Source organism: Podarcis raffonei, chromosome 15, assembly GCF_027172205.1.
Source record: "Podarcis raffonei isolate rPodRaf1 chromosome 15, rPodRaf1.pri, whole genome shotgun sequence".
Lineage (NCBI taxonomy): Eukaryota > Metazoa > Chordata > Lepidosauria > Squamata > Lacertidae > Podarcis > Podarcis raffonei.
This window is the reverse complement of record NC_070616.1, coordinates 22,635,982-22,657,689: the sequence shown is the minus strand read 5'-3', so window position 1 is coordinate 22,657,689 and position 21,708 is coordinate 22,635,982. Positions and strand designations below refer to the sequence as shown.

General features: G+C 45.8%; 1 protein-coding gene across 1 annotated transcript in view; it reads left to right on the top strand.

Annotated features, from left to right (window-relative positions):
• Nucleotides 1-3,975: 3,975 nt before the first annotated feature.
• Nucleotides 3,976-21,708, top strand: part of TECTA (tectorin alpha) — an 89,339-nt gene continuing 71,606 nt past the window's right edge. The window contains exons 1-3 of the mRNA XM_053367793.1: nt 3,976-4,080; nt 12,722-12,855; nt 14,656-14,943. Of these exons, the coding sequence (XP_053223768.1) occupies nt 4,017-4,080; nt 12,722-12,855; nt 14,656-14,943 (486 nt within the window). The 5' untranslated portion in view covers nt 3,976-4,016. The remainder of the gene's footprint in view (nt 4,081-12,721; nt 12,856-14,655; nt 14,944-21,708) is intronic.

Sequence of the window (21,708 nt, the reverse complement as noted above, 5' to 3'; positions counted from 1 at the left end):
GAAAGAACAAGAGCGAGAGGCTGCTCCTGACTTACACGGCCCACGTTTTTGATCTGCGTTTTTTGATTAGCCAACTTGTCAATAACCCTTAGAATGGGAAAGTGGATTTTGTCCTGAATTGGAACTCGTCACTGCTCCATAAAGGGAGAAAAGCTGCTTTGTGTTGATTTTCAATAGAAAGACCAAAAGGACTTTTGGGGGGCATCAGCCATCAACCATAATTAGCAAAGGGGAATTTGGGCATGTGCCCTTGACATAATTTCTTTCCCCCAGGTTTTTCCAAGTTTTTGGTTTTCTATTTCAGATTTAAATTTTCTTCGCCACAAACCAGGTTGGTGATTTCTTTTCCATGTATATGTTTTTTAAATCTTAACTTCCTCTGAGTCTGTCCCTTGCAAGCCTGCTTTTATGACAGCATTTCAGTGATGTCTTGTAAAATAGGCAGAGTTGCACTTCTCTTTGTCTGCCATTTAGGAGCCCAGCAAAAGGTTTGAGGAGCTGAAATTAATTCTACCCCTGTAACAATCCAGAAATATGTTCAGTATTCCGGGAACTCTGGATTTATTTGATAGAACATGTCACATTTGCTATATCAATGTCAATTCCTGGTTATATATATAGATAAATGCTGAAATTTCATCTTGATATCTTTATCCTATACCTATCATGCACACATTAAACTTACATAGAATGTTAGTATGTCATTACATATATCTCTCTTTTACATTGTACAGTTTTATAATTATAATCTCTGTCACTCCTGCGATTTAGGAAAATGAATCTGTACGTGTGTGTGTCTGTCTGTCTGTGTGTGTGTGTGTGTGTGTGTGTGTGTGTATGAGAGAGAATGTTAGACACAGGTACATTTACAAGCCTTTAGTTAAAGAATTTAAGCAACTCTGATTAATGATAGCTTTACACTGCAGAAGAAAGGCGACATCTGACTCCAGTAAAAGTTAGTTATGATAACCATGGATGCATGGGACCCCATCCTCTTCCTGCCCCCTCAAGGCTGCAAACCGCCCTGAGACCTGTGAGAATAGGGTGGTAAACAAATTTAAGAAATAATAATAACAACAGATTGGGGAAATGGTGGGAAAGCTATTTGTAGCAAAGTCCCATTGAAATCAACTGATTGAAATTCATCCTCTTGAAGTCCTGCTCCATTGCTTTCAATGGCTCATGATACAGCCTGACCCAATGCTTGTTTTAGAAGTAAGTTCTGCTCATGTACAGCAGGACTTGGAGGTGGCAGGTTGTATCCAACTGAATCCATGCTCAGAGTGGATCCAATGAAAGTTCATTGATTTCAGTGGGTCTACTCTAAGGTTACCAGATTTTTTTTCCAGTGAATCCGGGGACACTTTTCAACTTCCTACTAAATAGATGGATTTTGTCAGGGAACTGATTTGTAAATCCAGGGACCGTCCCCAGGAAATGGGGACGTCTGGTAACCTTAGTCTACTCTGAGTATGGATTCAGTTGGCTACAACCCGGTATGTGCGTATGACTGCAGCTGTCGTTGCTACTGTATTTTGCTGGGTTTTGCTCAGGTTTCTGAAGATAATATCGAATCCTATACTAGTCCCATTGTCATCTCCTAGCATATACATGTGTATGTAACCATTCTGGGTTCATAGAATCAAAGAATTATAGAGTTGGAAGGGAACATGAGTGTCATCTAGTCCAGCTCCCTGCAATGCATTAATCTTTTGAGCAGTGTGGGCATGACCCTGAGATTAAGAGTCTCCATGCTCTACCAGCTGAGTTTATCCATGGGATATTTGTACAACTTGTGCTGACATTCAGTGCTCCAGACTGACTTGGGCACAATTGTAGATTTTAATAATATTAATAATCTGTAAACCCCCTTTATGCCACTGCTTTGCCCCATATTCAGAGCCCCACACAGCTCCCTTCAAAGGAGGGTCAACTCTGTGGGTGTCCTGGGGCTGCTCCCCCCTATTGAACTAAATGCAGGAGGCATTGTGGGTTGTCTGCAGTGATGGACCTACCCAGAGTAGACCCATTGAAGTTAATGGGCACAGCAAACAGGTTCATTCATTTCAGTGGGTTCTACTCTGAGTTGAACTTTGTTGAAGACAGCCATGTGAGTTCTGCATTATTATTTATCTACATGAGTGAGATCCCGCTTAATGGCAGTCGTCTCTTAAGTGCTGTACAAGAAACACAATACAGAAAAGGCGATAATCAGTTAAAACTGTAAAAGCAGGCTTCTGTTAAAATGCCTGCTAGAAAAAAAGTATTTACTAAGCATCAGAAGTTCGGCAGAGAGAAGGGGCCTGAATGACCTCAACTGGATGGTAGTACCACAAAATTGGGTCCACACTACTGAATGCATCGCAGCTTCTGGTGGATCTAAGCCACCCTTCCTCAACCTGTGGGTCCCCAGATGTTGTTGAACTACAACTCCCATCACCCCTAGCTAGCAAGACCAGAGCTCAGGGATGATGGGAGTTGTAGTCCAACAACATCTGGGGACCCACAGGTCGAGAACCGCTGATCTAAGCCATGCATCTGAGCCATGGGGACCACTAGCAGCAGGGCTTTTTTCCCCAGCCAGAATGGGCTGGAACAGCATTCCGGCACCTCTCAGCTGGGTCCCAGAAGTGGGGGGAGAGCTCTGACCAGCCTCAACAAAGCTCTGCTGCACCTCCAGCTTGTGAAGAGACCCTTTCAGGAGCCTGCAGAGGATGTCCCATTCCTCAACTGAGCAAGCCCTCACATTGCTCTGGCTCACATGAGCTGGAGAGGTGGGTTGGGGGCTTGTTAAGCTGCTCAGCTGAGGCACAGGAGGACCCCCAACTTGCCTCAACTGAGCAGCCTCAGCAAGCCTCTGGCTCATGAGAATACCCCCCTGTCCAAAGAGATCCTCTTTGGGCTCCTCAGTGGGTCTTCTGAGGAACATTCGGTCCAGCAACTTTTTTGCCTCGAAAAAGCAGTGACTTTCCCGATGACCTCAGTGACCGGGCAGGGATAAGGAGATCAAGCAGTCCTTGAGGTACCTTGAACCCAAGTCATTAAGGGCCTTGCAAATTAATACAAGAGCCTTTCACCTGGTCCATAGTGGCAGTCCATGTTTCTCTCTTCTGCAACAGATTCCTGGGCAGAAATGCAAAAATCTGGCCCTGATTTAATAAAAATGCAAAGGTAATGAAACTCTGAGCACTTTACATTGAGAGCGATTTTGTACCGGATTAATAATGTATAACAAATTCCTCAGGGCACGAAAGGAATTAAAATACCCACGTAGGATTTCTGTATTATTTATGGAGCTTCGTTTTTATCTCGTCTCCGCACACGCCCCCCCCCCCCCGCCGAACCCTTTGCAAAACTGATATCTGTGTTAACGCAAAAGATGGGCAGCTATGTCAATGTTTGTCCTCACATCCTACCAGTCAAGAAATGTGAAGTGTTCTTTGCCTCACCAGCTGATACAGAAAGGGAAGAAGAAGAAGAAGAAGACGAAGAAGAAGGAAGGATTAGTTAAAGCAGCGTTGAAAGTCTTCCAGCGAGGAGAGCACTCCACGGTAGATAATTGGCTCTCGTTTTGGTATACAATAAGAATCTGTTCAGCCAAAAGCTTTGTAGCGTGGAGATCATTGAGGAATCGTTTGGGGTTATTAGGGGAATGAGTGTTCCTCTCCGAGCTATTTTCATATTCAGACCTCTTAAAGCTGACACTGGTAGCACTTTCTAGCAAACTTGCCCCCTCCAGCATTGTTCCCTGAGTTTGCCCCGACAAAATGAGCCAAACAAACCCTTTGTTCCCCTTTTCAAACAAGAGCGGTGTCGTTAACCGCGACCTAATTAAGAGGTTTTGTGTTTGTGGGCACGGATGAAGTGACTGGTTTCCCAAATTTCAAGCCGTCTGGTCCCGTCAAGCGATGCTGAGGCGATCTTGACATACGCTTTACGGTGGGATTTACATATGGGACCTGGTTCTGGATGGGCGACTGATTTGCTGCACTTTTTCTCCTTCCTCTTCCTCTAGGATGAATTACCCGTCGTTCTTTAGAAGCTGGGTGGCTTTTGCCTTCATAATTATTCGACAGCAAGGTTAGTATTTCGGCTCGTCAGCGGCCGGATACTGATACTTCCCCGGTAATTAGCAAACCGCTCCCGTCAAAGATACGCTGCATAAGAACCAGGCATGTATAGCTAATGGCTTTTCAGTTTTGAAAGCAGAGTAAGTACATCTCGCGGGCTGCAGCTGGACTGATTTCCAAGAAAGTGCATCCTTGGGACGCCATATCTGGTGCCCTGACCTTAGCATCCCACCCCACAGATGTCCACGGCAGCAGCTTCCCATCCCACTGGAGAACTGGTGTGAGTTAAAGTACCAGATAAGCAGGGTCACTTGGGTGAGTCTGATTGTCACCAGCCGGAAGGGAAAGTGAGTAATGCCTGTGATTCTGCAACTCACCTGCGTCCCACAGCCGTGTGGAATCACACCATGTGGAAGCAACTGCCACGCTGCCACGGTGGATGCAAAAGGCACCCTATTTTGTGGGACCCACATAGCACCTGCTTTCGCTTCTGTACCAGCAGAGAGAGGCAGTCATCTCCTGCCTTATACAGTCAGCTTACCTGAGCACTCCCATTGTCGCCTCCCGTATGCAACTAATTGCACAGGCAGGTCATCTAAGGAAGTCTTGCCCCATGTTCCCCTTTCCCCATTCCCTTAGAGAAACAGGGAAGTGATGACATGGGGCAGAGTCTTCTCTGTGGTGGCACTGGGTTTATGGGCCTACCTCTCCAAGAAGGCTCATCTCTCCCATTCTGGTTTAGTTTTTAGGCTTTGGGTGAATCTAATTCTGTTTCAGAGGGGTTTTTTGAGATTCACAGAGGGGATTTTGTGTTTGATGAAGTGTAGCTTCTGTTAGGTTGGCGGTTTTATTGTTTCTGTATTTGTTTGCTTGTTTCTGTATGGATTTTTTATTTTATTTTTTTTGCAAATGGGAGGGAAATGGTGTTGTAATAAATAGCCTGTCCCTTCCCCTAGATAGGTGAGTGTGTTTAAGGACTGATATCAGAAACCATTATTCAGACTAGTTTCGGATCCCGGTGGAAAGCTGCACATCGCTCCCCGCTTTGATCTACCCTGTAGAACTTGTTCCCGATAAAGGGAAATGGTTGTAGCGCTTTTCCACATAATGGGACCAGGTAAACCTTTGGGGATGTTTGAAGAGGCTGCACCTGCAAAGATGCAGCTCGTTGCTGATTCTTAAAGCAGCTGTTAAAAGGAAAAGTTGGGCTCAGTTCCACTCTTGGAAAAAAGAAAGAACAACAACCCCTACATTTCACAGCTGTGACCCAAGCTGTAATTGTTCAGCTATTACATAACAGCTGTGAAATGATTTTGCTCGCTCACTGTCTCTCTGGCAAAGGAATGCTTGCCAGAGACATTAACATCGTCCGTATCCATATGCAAAAACATGTTGATTATCTGATTGGCTGTGCTGCCTGCCAGTCTCTCTGTTTTATGGCAACTTATCTTTACATGTTAGCATTTAGAACAGTTTTCTTTTTCTTTTTTTAAAAGAATTCCAGAGACAGAGAATGTCTCATAGCAATATCTTTCAAGTCCTCTGTCACTTGCAAAGATGAATAAGATATGTGTGTTTTGCGTTGTGTGCAAGAAATTGGTAGTGTTTTTGAATGGGCAAATATGTCAATTTCGGTTTTTCTTGGGTTCTCTGCATTTCCACCTCAGCTTGTGGATTTTTCTTTCCCTGGAATTCACCAGCATTTTAGTGCAAATTTCTCCTAATATACACATTTTTGCAAAGCAATGTTCCCCGATATAATGCATTTTCCATGTTGCTTTCAGGAATATGTGCATTTCAGTTCACACTGGACCCTACCCTATGCTTATTTTCCTTTTTAAATTTTGGTACACATTACTGGGTTTCAGAAAATGCATTGCAAGATTTGGAGAAGTGCAGTTTTCAAAGGATGACTGTGTTAAGTTCATGCAATTTCAGAAAGTGTGAATTGGGTAGATTCACCTTTAAATGCAATTTAATTTCTCCACCCACTCCCATTCCTGTGCATGATAGCTTAGTGTGGCATGGCAGTGAGCAAACAGAAGCAGCAAGCAATTTCTGCTAAGGAGCATCTCTGCTGAGGTTGTACAATAGCTTTGGGGTGGTATTAAGGGGATTAGATTAGAGGATGAACTGATTATTAATTTATTTAATTGCTTTTGTGGGGATTCCTCCAGGGTGTTCGGCATGTCACATGTGGTTCTTGGTGGCGTTTGGAGTTCAAATGCATCAGCAGAAATTGAACTTAAAACTAAATCACTGTTGCAGGAACACACTTTACCCTTGATATTTCACTGAGACTCTGGGTTTAGGAAGACGAGGAAGCTGCATTTATTGCAGGAAATACATGCTTGGTGGGAAATATCCTAGTTCTAACAAAGTTAAGATGAGAGAATCCCATGAGTTGCACCTGCTCTTGCATCTCAGCAACAAATACACAAAGGGGCCTCACAAGTTGAGAAGTGAAGAAGAGGAAAGTAGGAAATGAGGTCAGCAACCATAAGAGTATCAGTCTAGCCTGAAGGAAGGGCAACAAAGGTTAAAGGGCAGTCTAGGAAGTCTGAAGTGTGCCCCTCCAACTCTTTCTGCTATTTTGTGTGCAGACACATTAGCCTCCAGTGTGGGCTGAGTTGCATCTCACTGCCAACATTCCTCCCCTCTTAGTCTTTCCCAGGCATAGGCAAACTTGGCCCTCCAGATGTTTTGGGACTACAACGCCCACCATCCCTTGCTAACAGGAGCAGTGGTCAGGGATGATGGGAGTTGTAGTCCCAAAACATCTGGAGGGCTGAGTTTGCCTATGCCTGGTTTAGCCTCATAGCACCCTGTGTGAGCTTCCTAGTTAAGTGGCCATTTGAACCCTGGTATCCCCAGGTCTGGTCTAACACTCCCTAATCCAGGGATGGGGAACCATTTTTAGCCAGGGAGCCACATTCCATTCTGGGCAGCTTTCTGGATATCCTCATCCACAGACCCAAAGGAGAGCTTGTGCAAGTGGTTTGGTGCAGGGGTCAAAAATGCCAGAGAGGTCAATTCTCATGCTTTATTGTAGAAAAGTGAAAACTTACAATGCAGTGCCAGAGACCTTCCTGCCTTTACACACTCGGGGCAACCCCTCAAACAGCAAACGTTTGCCATGACTGTCCACGAGAGGCTAGCATGTTAAGCGTTGCTTATACAGAAAACATCATTTGTCAGTTTGGCCAGAAATTTCCGTCGGTCCACCTGACCAATGAAGGCCTAGGTGGCAGGCATCCAAGCCTTATGGGTAGCTCCCCTCCCAAGGCCAATAGCCAAGCATCCCAAGTCAGCAGATAAGCATAGCATCAAAGCCAGCCAATTAGCATCTCTCAAAGCAAGCGGATGAACATATTGCAGTGAATGGCATAGTCCCCGGGTTATGTGGGCTACCAAGTTGACCTTTACAGGCCTTCCAGGTCATTTTCACCATTTGGTTCTACAGACTGGGGGCCACATGCCAGTGTTGGGTGCACCCAGAAGTAAAGTGGGAGGAGGAGAAATGCAATTATTGCATTTGCATGGTAGGTTAGTTTCTACATACCCTGCACCACCTCACTCTATCAAGTATCCAAGGAAGCGGTAGGCATGACGAGGGTTCAAGGACACATTCCAGCCAGGCTAAAACACACAAGGAAGGGCCATTTCTTGGTGAGATTCCCCAGGGCCAGATAGACTCACCTGGAGGTCCTGGGTAGGAGGTCCCCCCCACCCCCTATTCTAATACTTACATTGCACTGGTAATTGGCCAGGTTTTTTTAGGCCCTGTAGAGTCTATCAATTCTTTCTCTCCTGTAGATCCTCTCAATTATTTTTTAAGCATATGCAAGCACCTTAATTCCAAGTTGTTAGAAATTTGGCAAGGCGCTACCCTATGGAAGTTTACAGTCCCTTCATCCACAGTTTGCCTGGACACGAATATGAAAAAAACTCACAATACATTTCCCGCAAGGGCCTTATTTATTTAATGCATGGATATCCCACCTTTCTCCCAAGATGGGATTCAAGCCGACTCACAAAAATTTTAAAGCATCATGATAAAACACAAAGTAATTTTAAAAGCGTAGCTGAAGAAGACCCTAGTTAAAATACAATAAAACGCTTTTAGCACCAGCAATTCAAATACCGATTGCCCCAAATACCAGCTCCCAGTGGTCAATATTGTCTGGCCTGCCAGAACAGGGAGGTCTGAGCCTACCAGAGGAAAGGCAACAAGGAGGGAGCCTGTCCAACCGCTCTTGAGAGGGAATTCCACAATCTGGGGGCAGCCGCAGAAAAGGCTCTCCCTCGTGTCACCACCAGCTGTCCCTCTGATGCTGATGGGATTGAGAGACCGTATTCGCCTGAAGAATGTGAGGGGAAGCTCCAGGGGGACCAGGGATTTCCCTCATCACGGCAGAGGGTGGAGCCTGCATCCTGCTGCGCCTGGGCCATTTATTTATTTCAGCGATCTCAAGTCCTTGTAACTGATCTCCAGAGCCAGGACAGTTGCCCTCTTTCACAAATGTTTCTCAAACAGATCCTTCATGCCTGTCGTGGTGCCAAGCCGAAGGGCTTTTGTTGGAAGTTTGGGTGCAACTCAGCTTGCCGAAGAGGGCTTTACATGGGGTTAAGGCAGATAGTGCGAGGCCCTTCCACATTCCCAGACTATCCCTGTACCTTTAACCTATCAGCTTACTTCTCTTATCTCTTTCTTGTTTGGCCTGATACGTCTCAGGTTGCATCCTGTTTACAACTTCCTCCTCCTTCTCCTCACACTTCTCTCTCTCAGACCTCTGGATGAGAGGTCATCTTCATACTATCCTCTGAAAACAAAGGGAGCAAGCATGGCTGCCTTGTTCCTCTCTAGACTAGTTAGTGGGACTAGAACTGGAAACATTTCTGTCCAAGTTCAGCATCTTTCCTGCAATAAACAACAATATTATTTTCTTCCCTACCAGAATATCTCGATGTGCAAAAAGTAAAGGCCATTCTCTAACCAGATTCACTGGCCCAATGCATGCTAAAGGCTTCAACAAAGGCTGGTTATCTCTATACGGTGGTACCTCTGGTTACATACTTAATTCGTTCTGGAGGTCCGTTCTGAACCTGAAACTGTTCTTAATCTGAAGCACCACTTTAGCTAATGGGGTCTCCCGCTGCTGCCGCGCCACCGGAGCACAATTTCTGTTCTCATCCTGAAGCAAAGTTCTTAACCCGAGGTAATATTTCTGGGTTAGTGGAGTCTGTAACTTGTAGCGTATGTAACCTGAAGCATATGTAACCCGAGGTACCACTGTAGTTTTCTTATTGGAAAAATACCCAATTAGGCAGCCTGTCCGGCCCCTAAACAGCATGCTCAGAGCCCACAGAACACTGAGTATCTGTTGGGGAAGAGAAGAGAAATGGGGAGTTGTAGATGAGGAGAGGGTGTAGGATGAAATATATTGGAAGAGGGAATGACCGGCTGGATGCTGGAACAGAAACACCACACTGCAATATTTGTTGCTGCTCCCCTTTAGATGGCAATACAAGGGCCTTGCTCAATAACTTGTGCAAGATTCGGACTCATTAATTTCTCACACAGCATCCAAAAGAGCTTTTTCTGTGGGCAGAAAATGCTTTTCTATCAGGGTGGCACCTTTAGATTCAAGCCACGGGCCTAGTTACCAACCAGTGCTGTGGCAGGAATGGGGCCACCGGATACAGTCCTGGTGATCCCCTCTTCTCTCTCTCTCTCTTTCACACACACATACATACACTACATGCATGCATTCCCAGTACACACCTCATTGTGTGCAAAGAACTCAAGTCTTTCAGAAATTGTGAGAAGGAAGTCCAAACCCTGAATCTGGGTCAGGACCTAGCGACTCTACCTGCCATTACGGCATTTAGCAAATTAGGAGAAATGTCATTGCGTGAAGACCTCGCCGTGGCTGAAAGCAGAGGTGGGAATGCGTAACGTGATTCAGAAAAGGGTGAAGGGCCCTGAGGTTGTGGCCAGGGATGGTGGAGAGATTGGATTCAGCATGCAAACCCATCAAATCTGCACTTTCCAAAGCAATATGTCCACTGAAACACAGCTAAGCCTTTGACATTCGCACTGCTCTGAATTTTGTGAGACAGTTCTCCAACTGAACCATGTTTACAAAGATGCATACACTGGGGGGAAGCGTGCATAAAAATGTAAACATTAGTGAAAACAATATACAAAAATGCATTACGGCAGGGAAGATTGCTTGCAAAATAAGTCAAAAGTGCATATAAAAATGTGATTATTAGGAAAAATGCGTACTAAAACCAATGAATTTTCAAGAGGTATTTTTTTAAAAAAGAAAGAAAATCAGTAAATGGCTGCAAAATGTGGAGAACTGAATTTAAGGCTGGAAAAATGAGAAAGTGAAATCCAAGAAGGCAGATAGAAGGCAGATCCTTCCATCCCTAGTTTTGGCCTTTAGGTGTTCTGATCGAATTGTTAAGACAAGTGCTGCTGGAGGGCCAAAGAGCAGGAGGACGGCCAAAGAGACTCTCCTTTTCTCAAAATCCAGGAAGATGCAGTGGGAAGGTGCCAGTGCTGGATGACTCAATAGGCCATTCTAGGCTAATAATAATAATAATAATAATAATAATAATTTATTTATACCCCGCCCATCTGGCTGGGTTTCCCCAGCCACTCTGGGTGGCTCCCAACAAGAACACCAATAACAATAATAATAAAAAAGCAACAACATTTTTACTCCTTCCATTCTGTGTAGGTTAGAACAATCCAGCAGGTGTGTGACAAAAATATTATACACCAGATACTGTCCAAAATCATTCCACTCCTTTTAAAAAGTTCATATTTCATTGGCCAGTTCTTCAGTTTCTGCAGATATATCTCCATTAATCTCCATTTAAGCACATGCTTAAAGCACCTTCAATGAAAGAGTGCACACACACAAAATGTGATTTTTTTATATTTTAAAAATGTGATTTTTTTATTTTTTAAAAAAGAAAAGTATTGAGCAGTCACCATGGGGAAAATCAGAACTTTGTTAGATTTCTTTACACTCCACACTGTCCCCCTGTCTTACATTCTCTTTTCAATTACTTATCCCCACTTAAACCAGGGGGACATCAGGTCCTGTCGTGTGCTATAATTAATCTATGCTTCATTGTTATTTTAATTTTTTTATTTTATACGGTTAACTATTGTTCTTACTTTGAATTGCACCTGGGAGATCCATCACCTTCTCTGTGCTTAGGGCCTCTAAAGGTCTCCACGCGGCCCTGGTAGGCGCCCATATGAAACTTAACATAGGACTGCAGCAAAGAGTCTTAAACAGAGGGTGAATTGTTTTGCCTTTAGAGGCTCGGCTGAGCATTCATTGACTATAACGAGGGCAGCAAAGTTCTTTTCTAGCCGAGACGGCATTATCCCCTCATGTAAAAACATCAGGGAAAGAAACCTCAGCCAAGCAGATACAATTCAGTTGATGTTGTGTGAGCAGGGGTTTCTGCCCATCATGGGAATGTTTCAGGATAGAGCTTTTGCCATTTCACCTTTGCCAGTAAGGCCATTTTAGCAAGTGGTTTCTCTGGGAACATCTGCAAACTTGTATCTGTGTTCAGGCTTGGGCCTTATAGTGGTACCTCAGGTTACAGATGCTTCAGGTTACAGACTCCTCTAACCCAGAAATAGTACCTCGGGTTAAGAACTTTGCTTCAGGATGAGAACAGAAATCACGCGGCGGCAGCAGGAGGCCCCATTAGCTAAAGTGGTACCTCAGGTTAAGAACAGTTTCAGGTTAAGAACGGACCTCCGGAACGAATTAAGTTCTTAACCCGAGGTACCACTGTATGAGCAACTGGAGGTTTGGCACTCAGCTCAGCTTAAATCAATGTGGAAAAATAACTTCGCAGATCAGACAAACTTTAGGGGTTATATCCAATCTTGTCCTGCCTACTCAGAGTAGACCCACTGAAATCAATTGTCATGACTGACATTAAGGACATATCTCATACCCTCCAACATTTCTCTGATGAAAATAGGGACGTCCAATTTAATAACAACAACAACAACAACAATTTTATTATCTGACTGGAATGCCCCAGCCATTCTGGGCAGCTTCCAATATATATAAAAACATAATAAAGCATTAAACATTAAAAAACTTCCCTATACAGGGCTGCCTTCAGGTGTCTTCTAAAGGATGTATAGTTACTTATCTCCTTGGCTCAGGGGTCGCATAACTCCACACTCTCCAACATTTCTCTGATGAAAATAGGGACGTCCTATGTAAAAGCAGGACATTCTGGAACCAAATCAGAAACCTGGACGGCTTCTGTAAATGTGGGACTCTCCCTGGAAAATAGGGACATTTGAGGGGGTCTGAATTTGCATGTGTCTGCTCTAAGGTCCACAGGTTTCACTTTTGCTGGTCCTTATATCTTGCCTGAGTATAGTGAATGTGTGTGTCATTCTAAATTTCCAGCTATGACTCACCGCAGATGGAGGTGCATCTTAGTGGACGGGTACTCATTTTGCTTGCTTGTTTTAAATATTAAAGGGGCTTTCGGGTGAGGGAGATGAGATGGTTCTGACTGTGTGCCAATGGTGACTGCAACGCAGTGGGGCTGGCATTTGAATAATAGAACATATGTCCCAATTACAGCTCAGGCCATGGCAATTTTGTATCCGTTCTGGCCCAACGACACCAAAACGCCCAAAGTGGATGACGGCAGCTCCCCGGAGATCAAGCTGTCCTTCCCATTCATCTTCTTCGGAGTCCCATATCGAACCATTTTTGTAAGTACAGGGCTGGGGCTGCGGAAGCCGCCGGACCCTATTATTCATTTTCCCCGCCATTAACGTCTGCATTTTAAACACAGCTTCCCTCCAGCATTTCAGGCCAGAGGAAGATTTATGGGATCCCTCCTGACAAGTTCTTAGATTTCATGAACTGATAGGTTTTATGATTAAGAAAGTCAGAGGTATATTTAATGGGCTAATGTTCGTGGGGCAGGGATATAAAAGGCAATAAATTGCCTTCTGCAGGTGATTAAACACCAGAGAGACGCGAGGGCCTTGACACGTCGGACATTATTCCTGTTGCATGACACGCAACAAGCGTATGGAGGGAGCAGCTGCAGGAAAATGAAGATTATTTACTTCGTTCCAGCTTCAGGGATTTTTTAAAATTTTTATTTTTTGCATCTTTATTTGTTTTGTTTGTTTGTTTACCAGACGAGCTGTTCGGCTGACTTGATCTCTCATGGTGGTGCTTGAAAAGACTAATAAAAATTACCTCTTTAGTGCAAGATCAAGGGGTGAGCAAATACATGGGCAAAATGTGCAGAAAGAGACCTCAGCTGTCTTACGCTGAGTCAGACCACTGGCCAGTCCAACCCAGGATTCTGTACTCTGACCAGCAAGAAACTCTCTGAGGTCTCAGACAGAGGACCTTTTCCACCGTCTGGTTCCTTCTGGCTCCCCATCTCTCTAGTTTTCTAGAAATCCTCAACCTTTAGTTAGATGTAGTGTAGTCCCAAGGAGGCTCCAACAGTGAAGCAGAATTGTGCGGTGAAGCTCTTGATGGAAGCTACCACTTGAGAAAGTGATGTGGGCAGAGGTAAATGTCTGGTTCAGGGCCATCTTACCCAAAGGTGCTAGGGTGTGGGGCACCCTGGCGCAGGGCTCTCAGGAGCTCCAGGCCGAGAGTCCAGGGCTGAGATTTGGAGTCCAGGGATTGGGAAGAGCCGACAGCCACTGCCGAGCAGAGTAGAGCCCATGCGCTGAGGCAGCCGGCCAACTCCTGGGATTGGTGGGCCGTTGAGAGGCCTGCCCAGTGCACACTGCTCAGCTGCCACCGCCTCAGGCTCAATTGTTGTTGTGCTGGGCTCTGCTTGTCCACCCCCCACCCCAGGCGCCCGGCTCCGGCCTTGCTCTGCTGCCGTTCCTCTGTTGATGCTGAGGCAGCAGGCCAGGTCAGCTCTGCTGTGCCCGCCTCATTGGCCTGCCCTAAACAAAGGTCAACAATTTTGGGGTCCCCACCTAAAAAAAGGTCAACAACTCTGGGCAACCTGGGGGGGGGGAGCCAGGCAGATCTTTGCATCCTGGTGCCACATATGCTTAAGACGGCCCTGGTCTGGTTGTTTCCCCATGGGAAACAAGCATCTAAGGGAGCAGAAGACTGCAGGAGATGTGCAGGATAGGGCTGACTACGCATCATACATTGGAAGCATACGACTTCCCCAGAAGATAATTCCCACAAATCTCTTTAGACCAGTCTGCTTTGGTGAGTATTCTGTGAAAAGGTGGTCATGATGAGAATGCAGAGTATGGAAATATCCAGGGGTGGGGGTGGGGGGTCACCTCTGGGTTTCATTTCTCTTTGGGTTTTTGAACCTCAGTTCTATCCCAGCCTCAGGGTGAGATGTAGGCCACAGGGGAGCCTAGAAATATAGCCCTATTTACAACCCATAATTGCATAGCCCAGCCTCTGCCACCGACTCAACCTACGCAAGCATAATTTTAAGCTGACATTTCTGCCTCTCGCTGCCAAGCCTTCCACTGGCTTAAATCAAACCATTCCGCTTTCCCTCACAGGTCAACAACAATGGCGTCGTTTCCTTTAATGTGCTGGTCAGCCAGTTCACGCCAGAGTCTTTCCCCCTGGCTGATGGGCGGGCTTTTATCGCTCCTTTCTGGGCAGACGTCCACAACGGCATCCGAGGGGAAGTCTATTACCGGGAGAGCACGGATCCTGATCTCCTCAAGAAGGTCTCCAAAGATATCCGGAAGTATTTCAAGAACCTGCCATCGTTCAACGCTGTGTCCATTTTTGTTGCTACTTGGGAAGAGGTCACCTTCTACGGAGGCAGCAGCACAACCCCGGTAAGGGTGGAACATTGACGGGATGTGATGTGCTAAAACCAAGTTTAGAATTATTTCACAGTGGAGGAACTTAGGAAGCTGCTTCATGCTGTGTCATGCTGAGTCATCTCACTCTGTACTGTCTACATTAACTGGCAGGGTTTCTCCAGGATTTCAGGCAGGAGTCTATCCCAGCCCTTCCCCAGAGATGCCAGGGATTGAACCTGGCACCTTCTGTATGCCTACCACTATTTTGTCCAAGTGCATGTTTTGAGCAGGAGCCAACACTAAACTCCCAAAAGGAAGCCACTTCTGTATAGCAGTAAGTACAAAATTTGCACATACCTGGTTATGTTTGCTGATCTTACCTATGGGGAGCAGGAGTTTGTTGCATGATTGTACAGTAGGAATCGTGTGGGGGATGTAGAGGGGGCCATGACCCCAGGCTCACATATTTGAGAGGACACAATCAAGTGCCTCCATGACAGGCACAGAGCCCTGGCAGCTGAGATGCAGTGACCAGCAGGTTGGTCTAGCAGGCAGGTGGATGGAGGCAGCAGGTGATGAGCCTCCTGGAGGTGGGTTCCGTTCACCCTCTGTGTGGGCTCTGTTTGTGCCCCCCTGGCACGCGCTCCTACCCCAGCTGGACTGGACTGGGCAGTCCAGGGGGGGCACAACACTTGTCCCGCCCCAGGCACTGGCAACCCACGCTATGCCACTGGTAGGAATTCACGTTGTCCTCTCTGGACTTGCACACGACGTGCTTAGAAAACTTGTATGTGAGAGCATTGGAAGTGATGGAACCATACATGGGTTTCATGTGCTAAACTGTAAGGCAGTAATTGAATGCAAAGCTGATAGTAAAGCTACAAGAGCACCCAGTTTGTGGCAAGAATTCTGCAGCAGAGGCAAGCCCCTTCTAGGCCAGAGACAGGGAACCTGTGGTTCTCCAGAGATGGTTGGACTCCAACTCACATCAGCCCCCGTCAACATGGCCAGTGATCTGGGACAATGAGAATCGGTCCAACAGCATCTGCAGAACCACTAGTTCTCCCACCTCTGTTTCAGTGCTTGGCATGTGGCTGTTAATCTCCTGACAATGTGCTGGGCCCTGGAGGTCCAAAGTGGATCCATTTCAGATCTGCCTTGCATCCTGAACATCTGAAATGCATCGATGGTGTGTGCTTAAAACCCATGGATTAAAAATATGTCTGTAAGCAGAATTCAGTGGCAATTCCATTTGCAGTCAAATTTGAAAGGTTGCCGAGTGTTTGAAATGTTGTTATCTTCCCTTGATTTCTTCCCGGGACAGTGTTGTGTCCACTAGTTACTGGACAAGGCTCAGTGACGCCAAGTTGGCGCATGGGTTTACCACGTCTGCTTGCTGTTTCTAGAGTTCTTTAGGCTATTAATTCTGTACTTTTCCTTCTCCACAAGCCAGTTTCCAGATGCTCTGCTTAAGTTACTGCAGAAGTCTGGAGCTCAGCTTCTCAGCTTTGCTCATTTCCAGCCCATTAGCATTTTCACTTAGTGTGTCCCTGCTTTTAACAACTTGATAGTGGGTCTCTCCATTGAAGAGAGACTTCATCTAAATTGTAGGCTCCAGGGTGGGAAAAAGGGTAGGTGCTGTTGCCAGGGGCAGTACCTGAATGAAAATGCTGTTTGACCTGGTAAGCCCAGCCAGTCTCTCGAGTCACCAGCTAGTCCCCAGTGGATATTTAATGGAACCAAGAGAGATCTTCCAGATACAGTATATAAATGAAGGTGTATATATCTATAGATATACATGTGTGTGTGTAGCCCACCTTCAGTGTCCCCTCTGCCACAATAAATTAATCTTTGGCTGCCATCCATCATCTTAAAGCCTGCCTTTTGGGAGAAGAAAATAGCCCCCCTCCCCATTAAAAAAAATGTTTTGGCCCAAGCGACTGATCTGATTTCCAGAACTTTATGGCTTTTAAATGTAAGTAAGCACAGATGGAATTTCTCCTCTGTGATGTTAATCGGAGCAGGCGGGGAAGGAGGGCCATTTCAGAAATGAAGGTTGCTTGCTTGTGTGTCCAAAAGAATCTAACCGCCGCACAAAAATCCCAACAGGGTTCTTAAAAGCATAGAAGGGGAAAAAATGAAAGAGAGCCATTTGCAACGCTATCACAACAAAAAATCAAGCTCCAGTCAAAGAGGGGATTGATCGCAGTTGGCTGCAATGCTCATTCATTGATTGCAGCTAATGCTGATATTATCAGGGGAGGGGGCACTGTTCCCCAGTTGCTAGTGCAGAGACCAGAACTACCCACGCATCTTACAGATGTTGAATATCTAATAAAGGTGGCATCATCGAGTGGTGTGTTTATGGGTTGTATCCACTTAGCTTCAACTCAGAGTAGACCCACTGACATTAATAGATGTAAATTAGTCACGTCTATTAATGTCAATGGGTCTACTCTGGGTATAACTAGGATTTGATTTGATTTTCTTTCCACTTTGTGTTTGCTTTTGGTTGGTGTATTTATTTATTTTTGTATTTGACTATTTTAAAGATTCAAATGATGCAGAGGGCATAGTTGATTGGCAGTGTGTGTGTGTGTGTGTGTGAGAGAGAGAGAGAGAGAGAGAGAGGGAGAGATTTGACTCAGTACTCAAACCTTGATAAAAGTGTCATGGGTGCCAGCACAAAATGGCTGCCATGGGCAACAAAAATGGGGGGAATGCACTCTGTAACAGTGAGTTCCATCACAAAAAAAGCACAAGTGAAAGGAATCTTGTTCTGCTGCCCTTGTTGTACAGTGGTACCTCAGGTTACAAACGCTTTGGGTTACAAACTCCACAAACCCGGAAGTAGGTGTCCCAGGCTGCGAACTTTGCCCCGGGATACGAACACAATTCCTCTTCCGGGGCCATGGAGGCCTATGTAGGGAATGCGTGCCTCGGGTTAAGAACGCTTCGGGTTAAGAACGGACTTCCGGAATGAATTAAGTTCGTAACCCAAGGTACCACTGTATCTTATGATGAACAGCATAATAGCCGCTCATTTAGAGATCATATGAATGATTATATCATTTCAGTCTGCTGAATCATTAGTCCATCTTGGTCCAGTATTGGACCATCAACCTATCTAGCCCAGAGGCAGCTGACGTATGTCCCTCTTGATGATGTTGGACTTCAACTCCCATCATCTTTGCCTAGTGTCATGCTGACTGGGGATGATGTGAGTCCAACATTATTTGGAGGGCCACAGATTAGCCATACCTGATCTAGTTCATTTTGTGCCTTGATAAGGTAATGGGCTGGATGAGGGCCAATAACTTGAAACTCAATCCACACCAGACAGAGGGTAGTTACTTTGAGTGGGCTGCTTACCTGCCCAGGTGAATGGTGTGTCAACCTGTTCTGGAGAAGGTTGCATTCACTGTAAAGGTTCTTAGTTTGGAATTCTTAGTGATCCCTCTGTGTCATTAGAGACACAAGTGGCCTCTCTAGTTTGGGATGCCTTCTACTAGCTTGGGCTAATACACCAGCTGGGATCCCACCTTGCCTCCAGGATCTGTGCCCTAGTGATCTTCTGTTTAGATAATCACACTGTGTTGCACCTGGGGCTACCTTTGAAAACAGCCTGGAAAATTCAGTCAAGGATATGGCTGTCAGATTCCTAACTGGGACATGTTGTGTTGCAAACATATCACACAAGCACTTTGCCATCTTCACTGGCTCACAGTCCAATTCAAAGGACTGGTGTTGACCTTTAAGGGCCTTCATGGCTTGGGACAATATCTGAAGGACTCTTCCTCTTCTCCCATGTACCTACAAAGACCTTGAGGTCTTTGTCAGAAAGCCTTCTACAGGTGCCATCACTAGATGGGGAGTTGTGGGTGGCTGGTGCAGAGCGTTCTGTTTGATGAAGGCTCTCCAGTTGCAGAAGGCCCTCTTCACAGAGGACCATCTGCTGCTTCCTCTAATGTCCTTTTGGAAGTCAGTAAGGACCTTTCAAACCCCCACCCATCTTTCAAATCCTGTCGTGACCTTTTCTATCTGTTCTAGCTCTTATGTTCTATTCTCCACTCTTTTATACCGATAGTAATTTTGACTCTGATTTTTACGCCGCATCACATTTGATTGCATTACTGTGGGTTTTAAGTCATTTGATATATATATGTATTTATCTTGTAAGCCACTTATTTTATGTTGTTGCATGGAAAACACAAATATAATGCAAATATTGTGTGCGTGCTACTGTGATTAGCAAAGCATCTTTTTTATCAACTTGGCAAAATGTTTTGGCAGCTGATGAAGGTGGGAGGCAAAACATTTTTCCACACTAATAAAAAAAATACTCTACTTTGTTAATCTCAGTAACTTATATACTATATTAGTTATTAACTGAATACTAAAATAGACCCAGAGCAAGTTTGCATGAGGTGCTGTCTGATGCTTCTGTAACCGCCTATAGTGAATAAATAAATAAATATAGGAGGGGTTGAACCTGGGACCATCTACATACATAACAAACATACATAATGTTATTTGTATGCTGCCTTTCCACAGTTCAAACCATGCTCAAGGCAGCTTACAACATGGAAAAACCACATATAGGCATTCCCCCAGTTATGCACGTTTTATTTGTGTGTGACTGCTTTTATGCAGGTCGCCGCAAAATAAATAAATTGATTGGAATGCTGTGCCTTCCCTTGCTCGGGGCTGCTGCCCAGAAGTTGCTCTTGGTCACTCACTTGTTGTGATGCGAGGGATTGGAGAGAAGGCTTGGAGGAGCAGCCCCAAGTGAGAGAAGGCCCATCAGGCGGTGACCCTGGTGGCACATGTGAGTCCCTCTCTCTCCCCCCTCCCTGCATGCCCTATTAAAATGAGGTACTCCCCCCTTTTTTGGGGGGGCGCAGGTGGCGCTGTGGGTAAAAGCCTCAGCGCCTAGGGCTTGCCAATCGAAAGGTCGGCGGTTCGAATCCCCGCGGCGGGGTGCGCTCCCGTTGCTCGGTCCCAGCGCCTGCCAACCTAGCAGTTCGAAAGCACCCCCAGGTGCAAGTAGATAAATAGGGACCGCTTACTGGCGGGAAGGTAAACGGCGTTTCCGTGTGCTGCGCTGGCTCGCCAGATGCAGCTTTGTCACGCTGGCCACGTGACCCGGAAGTGTCTCCGGACAGCGCTGGCCCCTGGCCTCTTAAGTGAGATGGGCGCACAACCCCAGAGTCTGTCAAGACTGGCCCGTATGGGCAGGGGTACCTTTACCTTTACCTTACTCCCCCCTTTACGCTATTTCAGTTATGTGCACGGAGCCCAGAACATAAACCCCACATAAGTAGGAGGATGCCTGTAACTACAACATAATAAAGTAATTATAAACAATAAACAAAACAAAATACACAACTGAAAGGAACTATTTCCATAGAAATCACAAGTTCTAAAATAAAGATATAAAAAGCTAACAGCAACAATGCCCTGCCCCAACAACGCCCCCTGTAAACAATACGCCAGCCCAAAAGTCTGTTCTGTGGCCTCAGCTTTTGTAGCTGGAGTCAGTCCAGGCCCTCCCTTCCCAGGCCAGTTGGGAAAAGGCCTGCAAGGCAGGGAGCAGGTCTTCCAGGACTCACTGCCAAGATGGTCTCTGGTCTCTTCAGCAGCCTCAGCTTTTGCATTCAATGCATGTCCTCTACCATTGAGCTCTGGACAGGTGTTTGACCAAATACACCTTTCAGCCATTTTTCAAACCTGATCAACTTACATGATACCCAAATAAAGCAGTATAAGATGCCCCCACTAAGCAGGGCCACGGTTTTGTTTCCCGGGGGGACAGATGTTGTTGTTTTGTTTGTTTCCCCTGCTGTCTCCACTGGGAAACTGTGACTGTGCTCTGAAGCAACAGACTCAAATCAGCTTCAACCAAAGGGCATGCTCCTTCGTGCTTCTTTGCCTTTCCTGAAACGACCTTTACCAATCTCATTCTCACTCAATTCCAAACCTCTGGAGGAGGCAGCAAGGTTGAGGAAGCATGGATAGTTTGGGGAGAGGGAATTGCATTTGCGGCGCAGTGCAATTTGTTTTGAACGGCACCATCCTTCACACAAAACGGCGAGGAAAAGACACTGAAGATTTACATACAGAATATAAAAGAATGTGGACACTTAAGGCGGGGGAGGGGGGTGACATTCATCCCTTTCAATGGAACTTGTAGCAACATTTCCTTTCCCCCAACGTCCAATGGTTTTGGCCTGTACCCTTGCAGAATGGTGTTCTGAAAGAAAACTCATAAGCAGGTTTCTGGTGACTCTGTTGTGCAATAGACTTCACAATCTGTTGCGTAATGAGTTTCCGCTAGTGCAACTGCTGCATTGGATTCTTCTGTTGCTCAACATGAATACTCATATGCAAGAGCCCTTGTGCTGGCGCTCAGAAAATGCTGGATGCATCCCCTAGAAAGCAAAGTATTCCAACAAAGTCCAACAGTGTGCTAAAGGCTGTTATGTTTCTAGGGCCAGATCCTTCTTACCAGGCTCTGCACTTTCTTTGAGATGTGGAAGATCTTAAAAGGGGCAGGGCATTGGTTTGGAGCCCAGAACTCCACCTCCTCCTCCTTTCTGACAGTTCCCTCCACAATTGTTGCCTGTGTTGACAATGTGGTCTCTGCCACAGGGGAAATTGGTTCCTTGGGCAGGGAAGATGCTGGCCTGGGGTATAGACACTGGAGGTCCCCGTTCAGAAGTCCCTGACTCAAGAGTCACTGAGCTGATGAGAGCCAATGTGGTGTAGTGGTTGAGAGCGGTAGACTCGTAATCTGGT